The 18,157-nt window shown below is 39.6% G+C and overlaps 1 protein-coding gene and 1 non-coding gene across 14 annotated transcripts in view; both read left to right on the top strand.

The window, feature by feature from the left end:
* Positions 1-18,157, top strand: part of LOC126457957 (transmembrane protein 94) — a 504,907-nt gene that overhangs the window by 387,431 nt on the left and 99,319 nt on the right. For 12 of the 13 annotated variants that reach the window (XM_050094697.1, XM_050094693.1, XM_050094699.1 and 9 more), the window contains 2 exons: positions 14,768-14,908; positions 16,841-16,991. In XM_050094697.1, coding sequence (XP_049950654.1) covers positions 14,768-14,908; positions 16,841-16,991 — 292 coding nt within the window. The remainder of the gene's footprint in view (positions 1-14,767; positions 14,909-16,840; positions 16,992-18,157) is intronic. The other variant, XM_050094692.1, reaches the window with a different exon arrangement.
* Trnas-cga (transfer RNA serine (anticodon CGA)) lies at positions 11,064-11,138 on the top strand. Its single transcript has one exon. It is a non-coding gene; the product is annotated as a tRNA-Ser (tRNA).

Below are 18,157 nucleotides of genomic sequence, written 5' to 3'. Positions count from 1 at the left end.
AACAGAAATGTCCTGAAACCAGAGCTAGGGCACCTATAGGCAACTACAATTATGAAGTTTAGTTTCACTAAATTCAGATGCTCCTGCACGACATTCAGTGACTCCTTCAGAACAGTGCTTCGATATGTTGGAGGATTCAAATGGAATACTGTTTCTCACATACTTGGTCACACCCATGCTCTACACAGAGCCAAAGAGCTCCATGAAAAATAAGCACTTAATCTGTATCCCCTATAGAAAGCCACTGATTTGTTACCACTACCTAACATAACAGTTGTGACACTCCATCCCGTTTTTATTACCCACAGTGGTAGCAGCACCCTAAGTGGCCAGAAAGTGACACTTCTGAATATAATATCGAATGAGCGTAAATTCTAGTGTGTATAATGATTTGTAACACAGTTTTTACAATAGGGAGTTTTTGCAGTGCCATAAAAATTGATGACAACTAACAGCACATTTGTCATTATTTAGTTTCCTAAGGACTCTGGGAGGTGCATTACAGGACAGTTTATTTACTATTCTCATGTAATGTACAGACATTTACTGAACAGTGTTGTTTTTCTTTAATAACAACAAACAAATTGGTAGTAAACGCCAAAAGACGTAACCTTTTGCAGAAAGATGTCTTCCATGTACCCAACAAAGCAAGAATTTTATTCGCTACACTTTCAGCTAAATTAGTGAATGTGGAATGTAGGAAACATGTATGGAATATAATAGCTGCTTTAATGTACCACTTATGCAACCACAGCTGTAGTTTGAGGGAAAACCACAAAGACATTATAATAAATTGTCAAAAGCATTAAAACTGTTTCCCAACACAGAAGAAACCGGTTCCACAATTGTTGCTAAATCTGAGCCACAAATGGCAAGAATCTTCAACACTTTCACTTTTGAAGCAAAAGTAATGAAATTTACAAAAGTATTCGTGTGTTATTGGGTGAATCATTAGTCTTTTATAAAAAGTTGTAAGTGTCAAGGAAAGTGCCTACGATAATAACAACAGACGGTAACAGAAATATATGCTTCTCATGCATGAAATATGTGTTTACACTTGCTTTCAGCACAAAAAGCTTTAAATATACACACATTTTAAAGTAATTTTTATTAATATGTTATCTGTTTAGCAAGAGTAATAGAAGGCAGATTTCAGACTACCTAACAGATCAAAACGAAAATTTCTGTTCCGACACTGACAATGTTGAGTGTTTATGGAAAAAGTTCAAGGCAATCGTAAAATGCGTTTTAGACAGGTACGTGCTGAGTAAAACTGTGAGGGACAGGAAAAACCCACCGTGGTACAACAACAAAGTTACGAAACTACTGCGAAAGCAAAGAGAGCTTCACTCCAAGTTTAAACGCAGCCAAAACCTCTCAGACAAACAGAAGCTAAACGATTTCAAAGTTAGCGTAAGGAGGGCTATGCGTGAAGCTTTCAGTGAATTCGAAAGTAAAATTCTATGTACCGACTTGACAGAAAATCCTAGGAAGTTCTGGTCTTACGTTAAATCAGTAAGTGGCTCGAAACAGCATATCCAGACACTCCGGGATGATGATGGCATTGAAACAGAGGATGACACGCGTAAAGCTGAAATACTAAACACCTTTTTCCAAAGCTGTTTCACCGAGGAAGACCACACTGCAGTTCCTTCTCTAAATCCTCGCACAAATGAAAAAAATGGCTGACATCGAAATAAGTGTCCAAGGAATAGAAAAGCAACTGGAATCACTCAACAGAGGAAAGTCCACTGGACCTGACGGGATACCAATTCGATTCTACACAGAGTACGCGAAAGAACTTGCCCCCCTTCTAACAGCCGTGTACCGCAAGTCTCTAGAGGAACAGAAAGTTCCAAATGATTGGAAAAGAGCACAGGTAGTCCCAATCTTCAAGATGGGTCATCGAGCAGATGCGCAAAACTATAGACCTATATCTCTGATGTCGATCTGTTGTAGAATTTTAGAACATGTTTTTTGCTCGAGTATCATGTCGTTTTTGGAAACCCAGAATCTACTATGTAGGAATCAACATGGATTCCGGAAACAGCGATCGTGTGAGACCCAACTCGCTTTATTTGTTCATGAGACCCAGAAAATATTAGATACAGGCTCCCAGGTAGATGCTATTTTTCTTGACTTCCGGAAGGCGTTCGATACAGTTCCGCACTGTCGCCTGATAAACTAAGTAAGAGCCTACGGAATATCAGACCAGCTGTGTGGCTGGATTGAAGAGTTTTTAGCAAACAGAACACAGCATGTTGTTATCAATGGAGAGACGTCTACAGACGTTAAAGTAACCTCTGGCGTGCCACAGGGGAGTGTTATGGGACCATTGCTTTTCACTATACTAATAAATGACCTAGTAGATAGTGTCAGAAGTTCCATGCGGCTTTTCGCGGATGATGCTGTAGTATACAGAGAAGTTGCAGCATTAGAAAATTGTAGCGAAATGCAGGAAGATCTGCAGTGGATAGGCACTTGGTGCAGGGGGTGGCAACTGACCCTTAACATAGACAAATGTAATGTATTGCGAATACATAGAAAGAAGGATCCTTTATTGTATGATTATATGATAGTGGAACAAACACTGGTAGCAGTTACTTCTGTAAAATATCTGGGAGTGTGCGTGCAGAACGATTTGAAGTGGAATGATCATATAAAATTAACTGTTGATAAGGCGGGTGCCAGGTTGGGATTCATTGGGAGAGTCCTTAGAAAATGTAGTCCATCAACAAAGGAGGTGGCTTACAAAACACTCGTTCGACCTATACTTGAGTATTGCTCATCAGTGTGGGATCCGTACCAGATCGGGTTGACGGAGGAGATAGAGAAGATCCAAAGAAGAGCGGAGCATTTCGTCACAGGGTTATTTGGTAACCGTGATAGCGTTACGGAGATGTTTAACAAACTCAAGTGGCAGTCTCTGCAAGAGAGGTGCTCTGCATCGCGGTGTAGCTTGCTGTCCACGTTTAGAGAGGGTGCGTTTCTGGATGAGGTATCGAATATATTGCTTCCCCCTACTTATACCTCCCGTGGAGATCACGAATGTAAAAGTAGAGAGATTGGAGCGTGCACGGAGGCTTTCAGACAGTCGTTCTTCCCGCGAACCATACGCGACTGGAACAGGAAAGGGAGGTAATTACAGTGGCACGTAAAGTGTCCTCCGCCACACACCGTTGGTTGGCTTGCGGAGTATAAATGTAGATGTAGATGTAGATGTAGATGTAACATATGTCATTGAATCATTGTGATTCCGCTGTTTCTACATGTATTTTGTGATATTTCCTGTATCTTAGTAATTTACTAACATATGGAATACAAAAATATACCAACTGTTTTGTTAATTATGTAGAAAATAATTTAAATGTAAATTGAAGGTGGAGGGGGAGAAAGGAAAGGGAAGGAAAGGAACGATTTATGTCAGCTGTATCAGTACTTTATGCAGAATCAGCAGCAACCAGTGAAAATGTGGGCCAGACCAGATTTGAAACTGGGATCTCCTGCTTACTAGGGAGTTGCATTAACCACTGCAGCACCTGGAAACAGTGTTCATCACAATTTTGTGGACTATCTGGACATGCTTCCTGGCTGACCCACATTCCCACCTAGTGCCACTTATCTTCAGTCGCCTTCCATGTCGTCCATGCTTGCTACTTTGAGATTTCTGCAGTAGCTCTAATGTAATTGTGCATCTGAAAGAACAGACATCACTCATTCGTATAATTGATTTGCCTTGATGGACAATGAATCCACCACCTTCACTGCAGATGCACAATTACATTCGAACTCGTGCAAGAATCTCAAAGTAGTGGGCATGGAGACATGGACGGGTTGCAGAGAAGTGGCACTAGTTGGGAATGTGGGTTGATCAGGAGGCGTCCCGAGATAGTCTGTGCAATTGTGATGAACACTGTGTCTGGGTGGTGCAGTGGTTAATGCAGCTGCCTAGTAAGCAGGACATCATGGATTTGAATCCCGGCCCAGCACACATTTTCACTTGTTGCCAATGGTTCCACCTAAAGTCCTGAGGCGGCTCACATCAATAGTTTCGTCCCTTCGCTTCTCTTCCCTTTCCTTTCTCTCCCCCTCCATCTTCAGTTTACATAATGTTTATCACAACTGCGGATTCTGCATGGTATCAGTTCTTTTGGCCATGTCCAAAAGAACAGATTAAGAACAAACATTAGTCTTATGAGACAAGTGATTGATTGCTTTCTCAACACTTGGAGCTAGTGCCACACAGCTGTAAAATGGTAAAAACTTTTGCACCAGCCAATGTTTTGACTGTATGTATCAGACTGTATTTTCGCAGTGTTCAAGTAGTGCTCTGATATACCAGTAACTTCAGAGTCAACGTCTATAAGCAGTTCACTAACTTTATCTCTAATATTTCTTATATTTTGATGAGAAAGGGATGGGGTGGAAGAGAGAGAGAGAGAGAGAGAGAGAGAGAGAGAGAGCGAGAGTGATAGTGATAGTGATAGTGATAGTGGACAATTACTGACCAGTTTCTTTGTTAGCTAGGTTTTCAAATGTTTTTGAGAAAGAGATGTATAGAAGAGTGGTAGCATACTTCAGCAGACATGTTTTACTGTCAGGCTTACTGTTTGGTTTCAGGAAAGCAGTATTCTCTGTGTGAGACACTATTAGAGCTAAACAGTAAGTTGAGGACAGCGAAAAGTGAACAATTTAATTGTGTGGACCATGCAATATTTCTGCATGAACCGAAACATTATGGGATTAGGGGGAAAGCTCAACAGTGATTCACTTCCCATCTGGAAAGTAGGGAGAAGGAGGTTGTCCTCCAGTGTCAACAAACAGGAAAGAGGTTTTAAGCTGAATGTGACTGGAGTCACATAATTTAAGTGGGGTGCAATGCAACATAGATGGTTATCAGTGTGACATCAATGTTACACTTCCTGTGTGTGATCTGTAACCCTTCTGTGTTAGATGTCAGTAGATGTATTCTTTAAATTTTCTCCTGGTTGCCATTCTTAATGTTCGCTGAGGTTCCACTTAACTGTGTTGCAACAGTCTCCTTGAGAGCATGGATGGGTGCTGAAAGAGAATGTTAATTTTCTTTCATGCTACTTGAGGATGTGAACAACTGAACTTTAAACCTTCTGTATTGACACTTTCTCTTACAAAATATCATCTCTCAATTTACAGTCTGTTGTATAACACAGACTTTTTTTTTTTTAATTGCTGGAACTTGGACAAGATCAAGACAAGAAGTATTCTCTACATAAACCATTTGGACAGTCATTTGTCACAGCATCCATTGTAGCCATGACCTTTTTTGCTTTTTAGGCTTGTCTTCTAAACTTTTCAAACTGTAATGCCAAGCAACAAGCAGCCCCACACAGCCGGTGGAGACACTCACTTGCCATCCTGCCTTGTAGATGTGATGGGTTCAAGATGTTCTCCCATCTGCCTGTATCATAATGCTATCGCGCAGTTAGACATCCCAACACTTATTTATAGCAAAACATTGCAAACATCTTTCGTTGTCATGAAAGCCTATAAGTGGGACATATCATTTCATGAAGAAGTCATGTCACTCTTCAGGGGGTTGGGATGTCAAATGGTCCTGTTCTGGGCTCATTGCTTCTCTCCATACATAGCAATGTTCTGCCATCATACGTGACAGTTAACACAAAAAATGTTTGCTTTACTGATTATGCAACTACCATTGTGAAAGATGTGGAATGTAATATAAATGTTGTGGCTAATAAGGTAGTCAGAAACACAGGTACATGGCTTTCAGAGAACGTATTAACGCTTCACTGTAATAAAATGCACTTCACACAATTTTGATATAGAACTCTTGTAAAAGTGAATTTTTTTTGTTGAAAAGTGGTCAAACAGTCAGTGAAATGAACCATTTTAAATTTTAGGACAGAGAGTAGGTGGAAGGCTTTCATGGAAGTGCCATGTTCAAGATCTTGTGCAGAAACTGAATGCTGCTTTCTTTACTATAAGAATGACCTCTACCATCTCTGACAAGCAACATGAAGGCTTTATTTGCTTTGCTCACTTTTGTTCTGTTTTACATCATATGTATGATACCGCAGCATAGTTTGGTAATTTGCTGATAGTCAGTGCTGATCACAAACATGGTGAGTTCAGGTGTGGAGTGAGCTTTCTGTGTGTTGGAGTTCAACAAAAACAAGTGTGCTACAGCTGTCCAACAGATGTTTAGAACCAAGTATGGTAAGAAGCCACCATCAAGAAAGGTCATTTACCACTGGCACAACAAATTGATTATGACAGTTTACTTGCGCCCGGCAAAGAGAAGCGGACATCCCAGTATGAGTGAAGTGAATGTGGAGCACGAACGAGCCATTCTTCTTCACCGAGAGCACTATCACTGGATATTTCCACTTGAAAATTTTGCAGCAATGGCTGATGCCTCAATTGCAATTGGACTCTGCGTTCATCTTTCAGTAGGATGGGGCTCCTCCCCATTTTCATCGTGAAGTTCGTGGGTACCTGAACATGGAGCTGCCACATCGATGGATCGACCATGCTACAGAAGGGGACAGCTGTTTCATGAAATGTCCTCCCCGCTCACCAGATCTCACTCCGTGTGACTCTTTTTCTGTGGGAACACATTAAAGATCTGGAGTATGTACCACCTCTACCATGTGATGTAGCAGAGCTGAGGGAGAGAATATGGGAAGCGACTGCCACAGTCGATGATGGCATGCTGGAACGGGTATGGCAAGAAATCGATTACCGTATTGACGCCTGCTGGGTCACTCATGGTTCACATATTGAATGTTTGTAAAAAACTTTCAGAGTTTATCTTCAAAATACAATATGTATGACATTTGTACAATGTTTAGCTCTTGTGCAATAAATAATTGAAAGTATTCCCGGACTTTATGTACACCCTGTATTTTGGGGCAGCTCTGTGCACACACTGAGAATGTTCTTAGCTCAGAAAAGTGTGGCCAGATTGATCTTCAGTGTAGGTTCATGAACTTTGTGTGAGCCGTGCCATCCTTATACAGCAGAATCCCACTAAACCAGACCACGATAATCCGAACATTCGGTTAATACGAACATGAAAAATGTTAGTCTAAGTATGGACAACTGTGTGGTGAAATACTTCTGTACATACACACTATTTTAATTTACACAGTACGGTAAACATGTATTAGAAAAATTCGCAAGAAAACATTAGGTTTAAACAAACAATGAAAGAAAAACTGTAAAACTTACTAAAATACAGCGGAAATTTTATCCCTACTTTTTAGATGACAAAAACACAGTCATTGTTTTTTGGTGTAATGAAGACAGTCTGTTATGTGACACATAGTTGCACCATCATCTCGTAAACATCAAATCAACAGGTGTAGCGGGGGGCTGTTGCTCCAAATAACGTAGTGGAAGGTCAAGGGCTTCTGCTGCATCACAGTGTGGCACCAGCTCTCCTTTGTCGCCGTCAGTCTCATTGTCACTTCCATCGCAGCAGTCCACTTCTTCCTGGTCTTGAGTCACAGCAGCAACTAAATCAGTGTCAGTAAGGTTCTCCACACGTGCCCCATCCCCTGCCATCCACTCATCTATGTCTCCTTAATATCCAGGGATTGTCTGTATCATTTGTAGTAGATTTTCCTCTTCATTTTCAACTAGGTTGCCCTGAAATTCAAGAGATGTCCACAGTTGTCTCCACAATTTTCTCAGAGTATTTCCTGAAATATTCTTTCATGCCTCAGCGGCCCAATAAACAACATCCTTCACATTGGTCTTTTTTATTTTGTCCACTGAAGGAATGCTATCATCTTGGATCAATATTCTTAAAAATTGTTTTCTGTAAATCAATTTTGATGTTTGCAGTACACCCTGGTCCATCAGCTGTAGAAGTGGTGTAACATTTGGCGGCAAAAACTTCGCCACAATTTCTCCATCCATAATTACTCAGTGCTGGGGTGAGATGGCACATTATCAATCAAAAAGATTGATTTCCTTAGAAAACAGTCAAACAGAGGGAGCAAACTGGCTGTGAAACCATTCTTTGAACAGCTTACCATCCATCCATGCTTTGTTCTGGTTGCGATAATATATGGGCAGGGACTTCATGTTACAGTTTTTAAAAGCTCTGAGCCTAGCAGATTCGCCGATCAGCATTAAAGGCAGCTTGTGATTACCAGCAGCATTGGTGCATGCTAATAAAGTCACACGATCTTTGCGCATTTTAAAACCAGGATCATGGTCTTCTGCTTTTGATGCCAGGCTTTTTGTTGCCAATGCCCTAAAATTAAGGCCAGTCTCGTCAGCGTTATAAATTTGTTGGGGAGAATACTTTCCCTCTCTTATCATTTTTTCGAACTCACCCAAGTACTCTTTCTCTGCATCACGATCAGAAGAAAGCTTCTCTCCAGTAATTGTTAGCTGGCAGATTCCATGACATTTTTTGAATCTGTCCAACCAACCCGTACTCACACTAAAAGGCTCATCACCATTCATTAACAAAGCACTTTTCGAGCCAACTGGCAATGCACCGACTTCAGACACTACGAAGGTCTCAACAATGCACAACAGAGGCAGGGTGTGAGAGTGAGCCATTTTCCCACACTTGTTCCCATTTCTTACCATGGTGTACTTTTTATCTGCTTGGTATACTTCATTCTAGAAACTCGTCACGATAATTCTGCCTAATCTGAACAGATCGGTAATGGGTTTCAGGCAGTTCTTATATTATTTTAATTCTTGCTGATTTTTAAATGTTTTATGACTTTAATCATTCTCACTACATAAGATATTTTAATATAGGCATTAAAGATCAACATATCACCAACACCAGCACCACCATTCATTAGCGTCCGACTTTGGTGACACGCTTCAAACCTCGGTCTACTGTGATACATGAGTCACTGTCTGAATGGATTTATAGCTCCCCGACTGGTTGATTTATAGCTCCCCGACTTGTTATTGAACATAACTGGCTCCAGTAACTTAAACAACCAACTGTGTCCGTTTTGAAGAATTTGTAGGTCACCACAAAAATGCTTATACTTGTGAACTGCTTGGTATTGGTGGGGGGGAGGTTGATAGCTACCCTTAATGTTCCCAATGAAATTTATGTATAATGGGGTTAATAGAACATTTCCATTGTGCCAGAATGTGATTGTGGTTAAAATAAAATAGAGAACATTTGAAAATAGACATCCTCGTTCAATAATGAAAATGCTTCAGAAAGTGAGTGGAACACAAGTATTGATCACCAATTAGTATAACTGCACTCTTTATGTTAAGACATGTGTATTTCCAGGAAACTTACAGTGTACTCAGAACATCAGGAAACATTGTGACAAGTGAAGATGTTGTGGATATTGAGATAAAAGAGATGCGAGAAGACTGGTGAAGTGAAAGGCACTAAGTAGTTAGGATGAGTGAGCATTGAAATAGAATGACCAATTGCTTGTCTCAGTATGACTTATTACTGATTCATCAACAAATATTTTACTGTCTGTGCATAATTCAGTAGTAATTTTATGAACTGATAAATGTAATTGTTGTGTCTAGACAAGACAGCCTAGACACAATGAGAGGAAGCCGAAAGGCACGCGCTACGCTCACGCAGATGGGCGTGAGGTCTGAAACAAGATACGTAATGAATGCTATAAAGAAAAGTACGTAGCTTCTGGAATACTTAACTTTAATCCATCCTTTTGGTACATCTGGAGATTGTGGCGATACAAGTGAGACTCTTTAGATACATGCAATGTTACTAATGGCGCCTTGCTAGTTCGTAGCCATTGACTTAGCTGAAGGCTATTCTATCTGCTCGGCAAAGGAGCGAGGCTTCGTCAGTGTAGTCGCTAGCTACGTCGCCCGTACAACTGGGCGAGTCTATTCCGTATCTCGAGACCTGCCTTGTGGTGGCGCTCGGTCTGCGATCACACAGTGGCGACACGCGGGTCCGACATGTACTAATGGACCGCGGCCGATTTAAAACTACCACCTAGCAAGTGTGGTGTCTGGCGGTGACACCACATTCCTCCCCCGCAAATTGGCGAACGGTCGTGTTATAAGGCTTCATTCTGTCCTGAATATGTAGTGAGCTTAACATTTGCGGGGGAGGAATGTGGTGTCACCGCCAGATACCACACTTGCTAGGTGGTAGTTTTAAATCGGCCGCGGTCCATTAGTACATGTCGGACCCGCGTGTCGCCACTGTGTGATCGCAGACCGAGCGCCACCACAAGGCAGGTCTCGAGATACGGAATAGACTCGCCCAGTTGTACGGACGACGTAGCTAGCGACTACACTGACGAAGCCTCGCTCCTTTGCCGAGCAGATAGTTAGAATAGCCTTCAGCTAAGTCAATGGCTACGACCTAGCAAGGCGCCATTAGTAACATTGCATGTATCTAAAGAGTCTCACTTGTATCGCCACAATCTCCAGATGTACCAAAAGGATGGATTAAAGTTAAGTATTCCAGAAGCTACGTACTTTTCTTTATAGCATTCATTACGTATCCTGTTTCAGACCTCACGCCCATTTGCGTGAGCGTAGCGCGTGCCTTTCAGCTTCCTCTCATTGTGTCTAGGCTGTCTTGTCTAGACACAACAGTAATAATATTATCTTAGTGTATAATATTGAAACTGAACTGGAGCATGGAATTGGTAGTCGAGATATTAACAGTAATAAAATTAACTCTTAACACTGATAAAATAAGCATTTCTATCTCCACAGTTCACTGCTTATTTTGTCTCAACTTAAAAGTGTGAAAGAGAGGTGCCTCTCCTCAAAGAGAAGTATCTAATGCCAGAAAAAAGCCATCTGTGCACCCAACAGAGCAGTTGATAACTTCCAAGCTGAAACTTCGTGGCAGATTTAAACTGTGTGCCGGACCGAGACTCGAACTCGGGACCTTTGCCCTTCATGGGCAAGTGCTCTACCAATTGAGCTACCCAAGCACGACTCACGCCCCGTCCTCACAGCCTTACTTCTGCCAGTACCTCGTCACCCACCTTCCAAATTTTACAGAAGCTCTCCTGCGAACCTTGCAGGCGAACCTTAAGGCTGTGAGGACGGGGCATGAGTTGTGCTTGGGTAGCTCAGTTGGTAGAGCATTTGCCCGCGAAAGGCAAAGGTCCCGAGTTCGAGTCTCGGTCCAGCACACAGTTTTAATCTGCCAGGAAGTTTCATATCAGTGCACACTCCGCTGCAGAGTGAAAATCTCATTCTGGGAACTTCCAAGCTATTTGCAGTCACAATAACTAATAGCCAAAAATCTTTAGTGTCAGCTTAGGCAACCAGTGATGTGGATAATGTCACTAAACAGCTACATGGTTCATGGCACTTGACCCCCTTTCAGGTTGCCTATCTAACAGCTTCCAGAGACAGCAAAAATTTGATTTGCGATATTTCATGTAATTATTGATTTGTCGTAACATGCTCATTAAACGTTTAACACAATAAGTCAAGTTTTAATGTTAGAAACTGTGCATATGTCCGAGACAGTGAAACCTAAGGTATGCAGATTGCTTAGACTATATTCATCCAGTATTTGAGAATGAGAGCACTTAGTGACTTACAACAAATTTTACACATAATATATAATTTCAAACCATTACAAAAAATTTTCTCTTTGAACCTCCCCTCGCACACACACACACACACACACACCAGAGGATAACAAATGAAAGGAAAATAGTTTATTGCTTACTGTATTTCTACAATTCATGCAGTAAAACTGCCACATCAAGCACAATGTTTTAATTTGCAGACAGGATCCATGTACACCACTGAATGTACTTGCAAAATTATGTCAATGAATAGCATACAACTCATGAGATAAGACACGATAAACATTGATATGCATAAGAAACTACATTATTGCATATAATGGAGTAGAAATTACCAAGACTATGCTAGTAAAAAGGCTTGATGTCCGAACACCACCAGACAGGATCTCCCAACCAATAATGCCATCTGATCATTTCATTTAAGACATTAACTCATTTGAAAAGTTGAAGCTGTTTTATTCATCAGAGTTTTGAGTCTTTAAAGAATCAGGTTTTCCTGGTATTTCTCTAAAGGGCCCTGAAATTGTAAGACAAATGAATATTGAAAAATTGTCTGAAGACTGACAAAACAGAAAAATGTGTAACAGAAAGTTGACAGAAGACTATCAAAATAGAGCAGAATTTATTTGGTGCTTCATGTGCCATTATCTACAAAAACAAGTGCTAGATCAGTGAAAATGAAACATTTATTAAAGGTATTTATTTGAGACACTGTTACAAAAAAGGAGAAGGAAATCGGACAACTTTGATGGTGAATACTCTGTTTGTTGAAGGAGAACGTGGTCCATTTCGGAGAAGTAATATTTCCCATCTAGTTATGGCAATTGACATATGTATTAAAGAACTCGTAGTAGAAAGTTTGAAACCTATGAGTTAAACATGTGACGTGCCTGGGGGTTACAGCCATCGCACTGTGACTGACGTCATTAACGAATGGTTCACATGAAGTGGCTGTGGCCTGTGCCTGATGGCAGTGTGTGATGAAAATGTGTTTCCGAGTTTTCTTGCTGTAAAAAGTACTGTTTGTTAATAAAGCTAACGTGCATCAACTTCCGGAGTAAGTTTTCCGGTAGAGGTTCTCCTTTCTTTGTGAAAAATGGAAAACCAGTTCTTTTGGATTTGCAAATTTTATTCACTATATAATACTTCTAGTTTGATTTTGAGAAAACTGATTGGTACAGAAAGTTGATTTTTTTGTATCTCCTAGTTTCACATCAGAGCCTGATGTTGGTGGCTATTGTTTTTTCAATACTGGCCACAATTATTGTGACACTTGGGTATTTAGTAACCTAGCACATAAAATGTGAAGGGTTTGTTATTGCCAACTTCTTTACATTTGGTTCACATTATGTGATACATTGCTGCATACTAAATGCGGCTAACATATCAAAATTGTTATTAAAGCTGTTACAAAAGCCATATCTCATAAAATTTATGGGGGAAATAGAAGTTGTGTTTCATTTGAGGGCGCTGGCACAGAGTTGTCTGCATGTTTGCACCACATGCAGGTAGCCTGCAGCTAGTATTATTCTTAGTTTCTTCAGTCATCTGCAGTTCATGGAAGTAAATGTACATTTCTCAAACTGAGTGATCTCAAGTAATCGTTGTTCTTGCTGTAAGAAGAAAGTGATAAAAAAGAAAACATCCTACTCCAGCAGTTACGTGACTGAAAAGCTGCAAGACATCCCATCTTTAGGCCAATGCTTGACCGAAGGTACTTTATGACACTTATCAGTCATCATTTATTAAATTATGACAAAATGTTCTGTCAGTTCTTCAAGTTAAATATTGACCAGTTTAAGTGTGTTCCAGATCAAATATCAGGAAGGGTGTGTGAAATAGATATTTGTCCCATCAATACTTAACAAAAATTATCCGTAACACTAAAATTAGCCGTAACACTAAGATAGAAAAGTCAAAACATTTTATATACTACAGTGCCTTATTTCGCATTTGTTTTGTTGTGGAAAAATGGAAACCATTTACAGTGAACTGAAATTTGGCACCCTGGCAGACTGTGAATAATCAGTTAGGTTCAGTTACATGACTGTCAGTAAAATTCACATTTTGGGGGATGCTGAAAATGCTAACTGAAAAACTCTGAGGAATTTATGATTTTCCAGGTTGAAACTCATTTACAATGACATCATCATCACTTATTTGCTCCAGTCTAGTCACACATTTTTGACACGCATTACTACATGTCTGAAAAATAAATCATCATTGTCATCACACATTTACTTAAATTTCTTGATAATAAACTTGGACATCGGTTTCCATTAGTTTTTCATCCTTTACAACTGTAAACGACATTTTTGTAGCAGACATTGTCACTAACTGTTTTGCTAACAGCACTGTACTGTAGGCTGTGGCTACACTGCACTTGAGCCTTTCTGTTGATCACTAACTAGTGCCATTACTCAAACAAGACACTGTTCACTTATGATGCACTCTTATGATGCAGTTATCTACTCCAAACAACATTACATCTATTGAATACTTTGTGTTATGAAAATATTGTTATTTTCCAGTTAGTGCAAAACGTTTATAAATTGTATTGTAGAGATACACATTGTCTACAGTATGCTTTTTGTGCTCAACTGTAATTCTTCAGTCTTCCTGTGAGCAGAATATATTCTACAGAATTGAGGTAGGGTTGTGTGTGTAGTTTCCAGATGTCTTGCCAACACTCAGAAAACAGATACTTTAATTCTGAAAATATATCATTTGCAATAACCTCGGTAATGCAGGGAACAGAAAGTGGAATTGATGCTTAGATTACCTCGATCTGCTTCAAGGTCCACTTCTGTTTGTAACCAAAGCCAAAATGGTTTAAGAAACATTCCATATCAGAAAGGGGACTAATATTATATTTTGCTACCTACTTATATCTTGTGCAGATCTCGCTTGCTCACCCAATTTAGTTTCGTTAACTGAAACATTAATGTTACTGCATTGTATAGGCTAGAGTACTATTCAGTATATCAATATAAAACTTCATCTCTGCATTATGGTTATATATTTAGTCTATTCAGTTCAACTGTTACAAGATAATGTTGACTGTTTGTGTTTCAATGTCTTCTTGTTGGTAATATCAATCTTACTTTGCCCCATTTCATTTGTCTGATACATTAAACTGTTAACTACTCTCTTTTCTCTGATAACAACAGTTAATTGCAGTAAATATTGCATTTTAAATTAAGATACATATATTCTTGCAGCAGTGCTGTGGGGAATTCTAAGGCGCTTAGCTTCTCTGCTCCTAGTGCGATCAATTTGGATTTCTCGCAAGTTAAATTTGAGGATGAAACACATGATATGTGTGATGAATCTTCTATTCCTCAGCCTGAAGCACTTACACGGTGAGTAACTGTTTTTTGAAACTTACACATTTTTCCTGTGAAGGAGTCATATTAAGAATTAACACTATGTAATGTATCATATTATTCACTTAGTTTGTTAGTCACATCCATCCTGGGAGTGTAGGATGCACCAGCTTTGCAAAAGCTGCAATCTCATATTTTTCATGTGCCTTTTAGAGATTTCAAAATGAACTACTACCAGAGACAGTATCTGAACAAACAAGTATGAGTACATGGAAAAGGACATAGCTAAAACATCCAAGTATCGTTAATCTTCCACTAGATGCAACATTAGAAGGGAAAAGCCATAAACACAGACACTGGTTAGATTTTGTGAAACAGATTATTGAGCGGTACTGGATGTATTACATGTCCCTACATGAAAAACATGTACAAGAGAGGAAGAAATTGACAACATGGAACGATTTGAAGAGACTGATGATTTAATAAGTAGATGAAGTATATAAATAAACAAAGATTATTATACCAAAATAAGATTTTCACTCTGCAGTGGAGTGTGCGCCGATATGAAACTTCCTGGCAGATTAAAACTGTGTGCCGGACCGAGACTCGAACTCGGGACCTTTGCCTTTCGCGGGCAAGTGCTCTACCAAGCACGACTCACGCCCCGTCCTCACATCTTCACTTCTGCCAGTATCTCGTCTCCTGCCTTCCAAACTTTACAGAAGCTCTCCTGCGAACCTTGCAGAACTAGCACTCCTGAAAGAAAGGACATTGCGAAGACATGGCTTAGCCACAGCCTGGGGGATGTTTCCAGAATGAGATTTTCACTCTGCAGCGGAGTGTGCGCTGATATGAAACTTCCTGGCAGATTAAAACTGTGTGCCGGACCGAGACTCGAACTCGGGACCTTTGCCTTTCGTGGGCAAGTGCTCTACCAAGCACGACTCACGCCCCGTCCTCACAGCTTCACTTCTGCCAGTATTTCGTCTCCTGCCTTCCAAACTTTACAGAAGCTCTCCTGTGAACCTTGCAGAACTAGCACTCCTGAAAGAAAGGACATTGCGAAGACATAGCTTAGCCACAGCCTGGGGGATGTTTCCAGAATGATATTTTCACTCTGCAGCAGTGTGGTCAGACAGTCTTGCTAAGAAGTTCTCAATATTTTCTCTGAAACTGTCTTAAGCAACTAAGCTAGGTAGATGCGTTTGGAAACCATGCAAGAGCAATCTGGATGTGTGTCACTGAAGATCCTGATGCATGAAAAAGTCTAGAGGAGGACTTATCCAACAGTAGATGTCAAATGGCTAATGTTGCTACTCATGTTTATAGAACAACACGCTGGAGATAACTCTACAAATTAGAGTTGCAACATAGTGACTACATTAGTTAACGTCCTGAATGAGGGCAAAATAAATCCCCTCCATTCCCAAAGCACAACATAATACCGTTCTCCCTTTCCTGTTCCCTTCTTAAAATATTTCTTTGGCTGACTCATCCCAATTTCTATTTGCCAGATTACCAGTATTACTGTTAACCCAGGTATATGCATGTGACCAGTACCTCGTACTCGATGGCAGAATAAATGTAATGAAGTGAAGAGTGATCTGTGAGAACATATGTCTCATACATCAACTCATGATAAGGTTTATCCAGAATTTTGAATCTTCATGCCCACTATTAAATTATCAGTAAGAATTCACAGTTCACAATATTCAGTTTTTTTTTATTTTTATTTTTTATTTTATTTTCACAATAACCTTTTTTTTACTTACAGAGGTATCTCGAGCTACCTGCCAACACTTACATTACAAAATGTTAGATATGTTAACTGGGTCTGTAACAGATATTTCCCTCATGTTATCTTTCTGGTCTTAATTGGTGCTTGTCTTTTCTCCATTTGTGTCTCAATTTCCTTTCAGCTGCTGTGTATATGAAGGTTTTTCTCGTGTAACTTTTTCTTTCTTTCAGAAGCAGTATAAATGATGAACGAGTGACTAGCCAGGACAGCATGCTAGTGCACAGTGTAGACCTAAGTTCGCAGACAGAAGTCTGGCGTTCCCTTAGCTGTCTTACTGATAGCACTGAGCAGAGTGGCCTCAACATTGACATATCAAATCGTGTGAGTTTGCATAGTTATACATTTTAGCAAGAGATGTTTTAGATGGAGAAAATTTCTATATATTGAGTGGTATGTAAGATGTTGACTGTGTTAAATTCTTGGGGTTGCAACAAGATAGTATTTATTATTATTATTATTATTATTATTATTATTTTTAGAAGTAAACACAGACCTGTTTAAATGCTCGAACATATGTGTAACAGTAGTTCAAATGTTGGTAGCCATAAGCAACTCAAAAGTTAAATAGAACTATTCAAAATGTCACATGGCAGCCCATTTCGGTTTAACTCTTCAAGTTGCATAAAAGGTTTGTGAGTCCTAAAATATGTAATATGAATTATTTGTGAGATGAATTCAAAAATATTTTGCAGAAACCTGTTTAAAGAATTGAGTATACTTACTGTTGTTTCATGCTTTGTCTTTTCCTTAATGAAATTTATCATAAAATAAGCTTCATAAAAATTTTAAAGTGATTACTTTGGTTTACAAAAATGTATCCATTCTCAGTAGCTTTTCAGGAATCATAAAATGTTTAGCTATTTGTGATGTGCAGTTTAAAAGGAATGTGTAGCAAATATTGGCAACCTACTCATTATTTTTAGTATTTAATATGTATAAATAAAAAGCTACACACCAAGTGGTGGCAGAACACACACATAAAAGACAGTTGTAATTGGCAAGCTTTCGGAGCCAGCAGCGGCAGAAACGGTGAGCGGTTTCAGTCATCGTCTGATCATCCTCAGATTGTTACATGCTATGTTAAGTTGAATAATGTGAAAGTTTTATTAGAGGACACATGAATATAATTGCAACTGTAAAACATTATGTATCTATAATATAAATAAACTGCTGGAGCTGATGGCATTGAGTGCTAACCGCTCTTGGCTGGTGTTTTACCATAAAAAGAAACCATTATCTTTGCTTAACGCGCAGTTGGATGTCATAGAGAAATTCTTTTTCAATCTATTTGATGATTTGTTCTGAAACTGCGTGCTCTTCTGTTTTCATAACCTTAATGGACTTTGCCTACAACTATTTTACGTGTTGAACTTTTAAGCCATCCTTGATCTACAGATGTTACATGCAAGTCACCATAGACGCCACTTAATGTCTAATTGTAAGGCTAATGGTTTATTGTTTGTGCTACTTCCTTCATACTTTTAGTG

Source organism: Schistocerca serialis, chromosome 2 (assembly GCF_023864345.2).
Source record: "Schistocerca serialis cubense isolate TAMUIC-IGC-003099 chromosome 2, iqSchSeri2.2, whole genome shotgun sequence".
In the NCBI taxonomy this organism is placed as follows: domain Eukaryota; kingdom Metazoa; phylum Arthropoda; class Insecta; order Orthoptera; family Acrididae; genus Schistocerca; species Schistocerca serialis.
The sequence above is the reverse complement of the archived record's forward strand: the minus strand, read 5'-3'. Positions and strand labels throughout refer to the sequence as shown.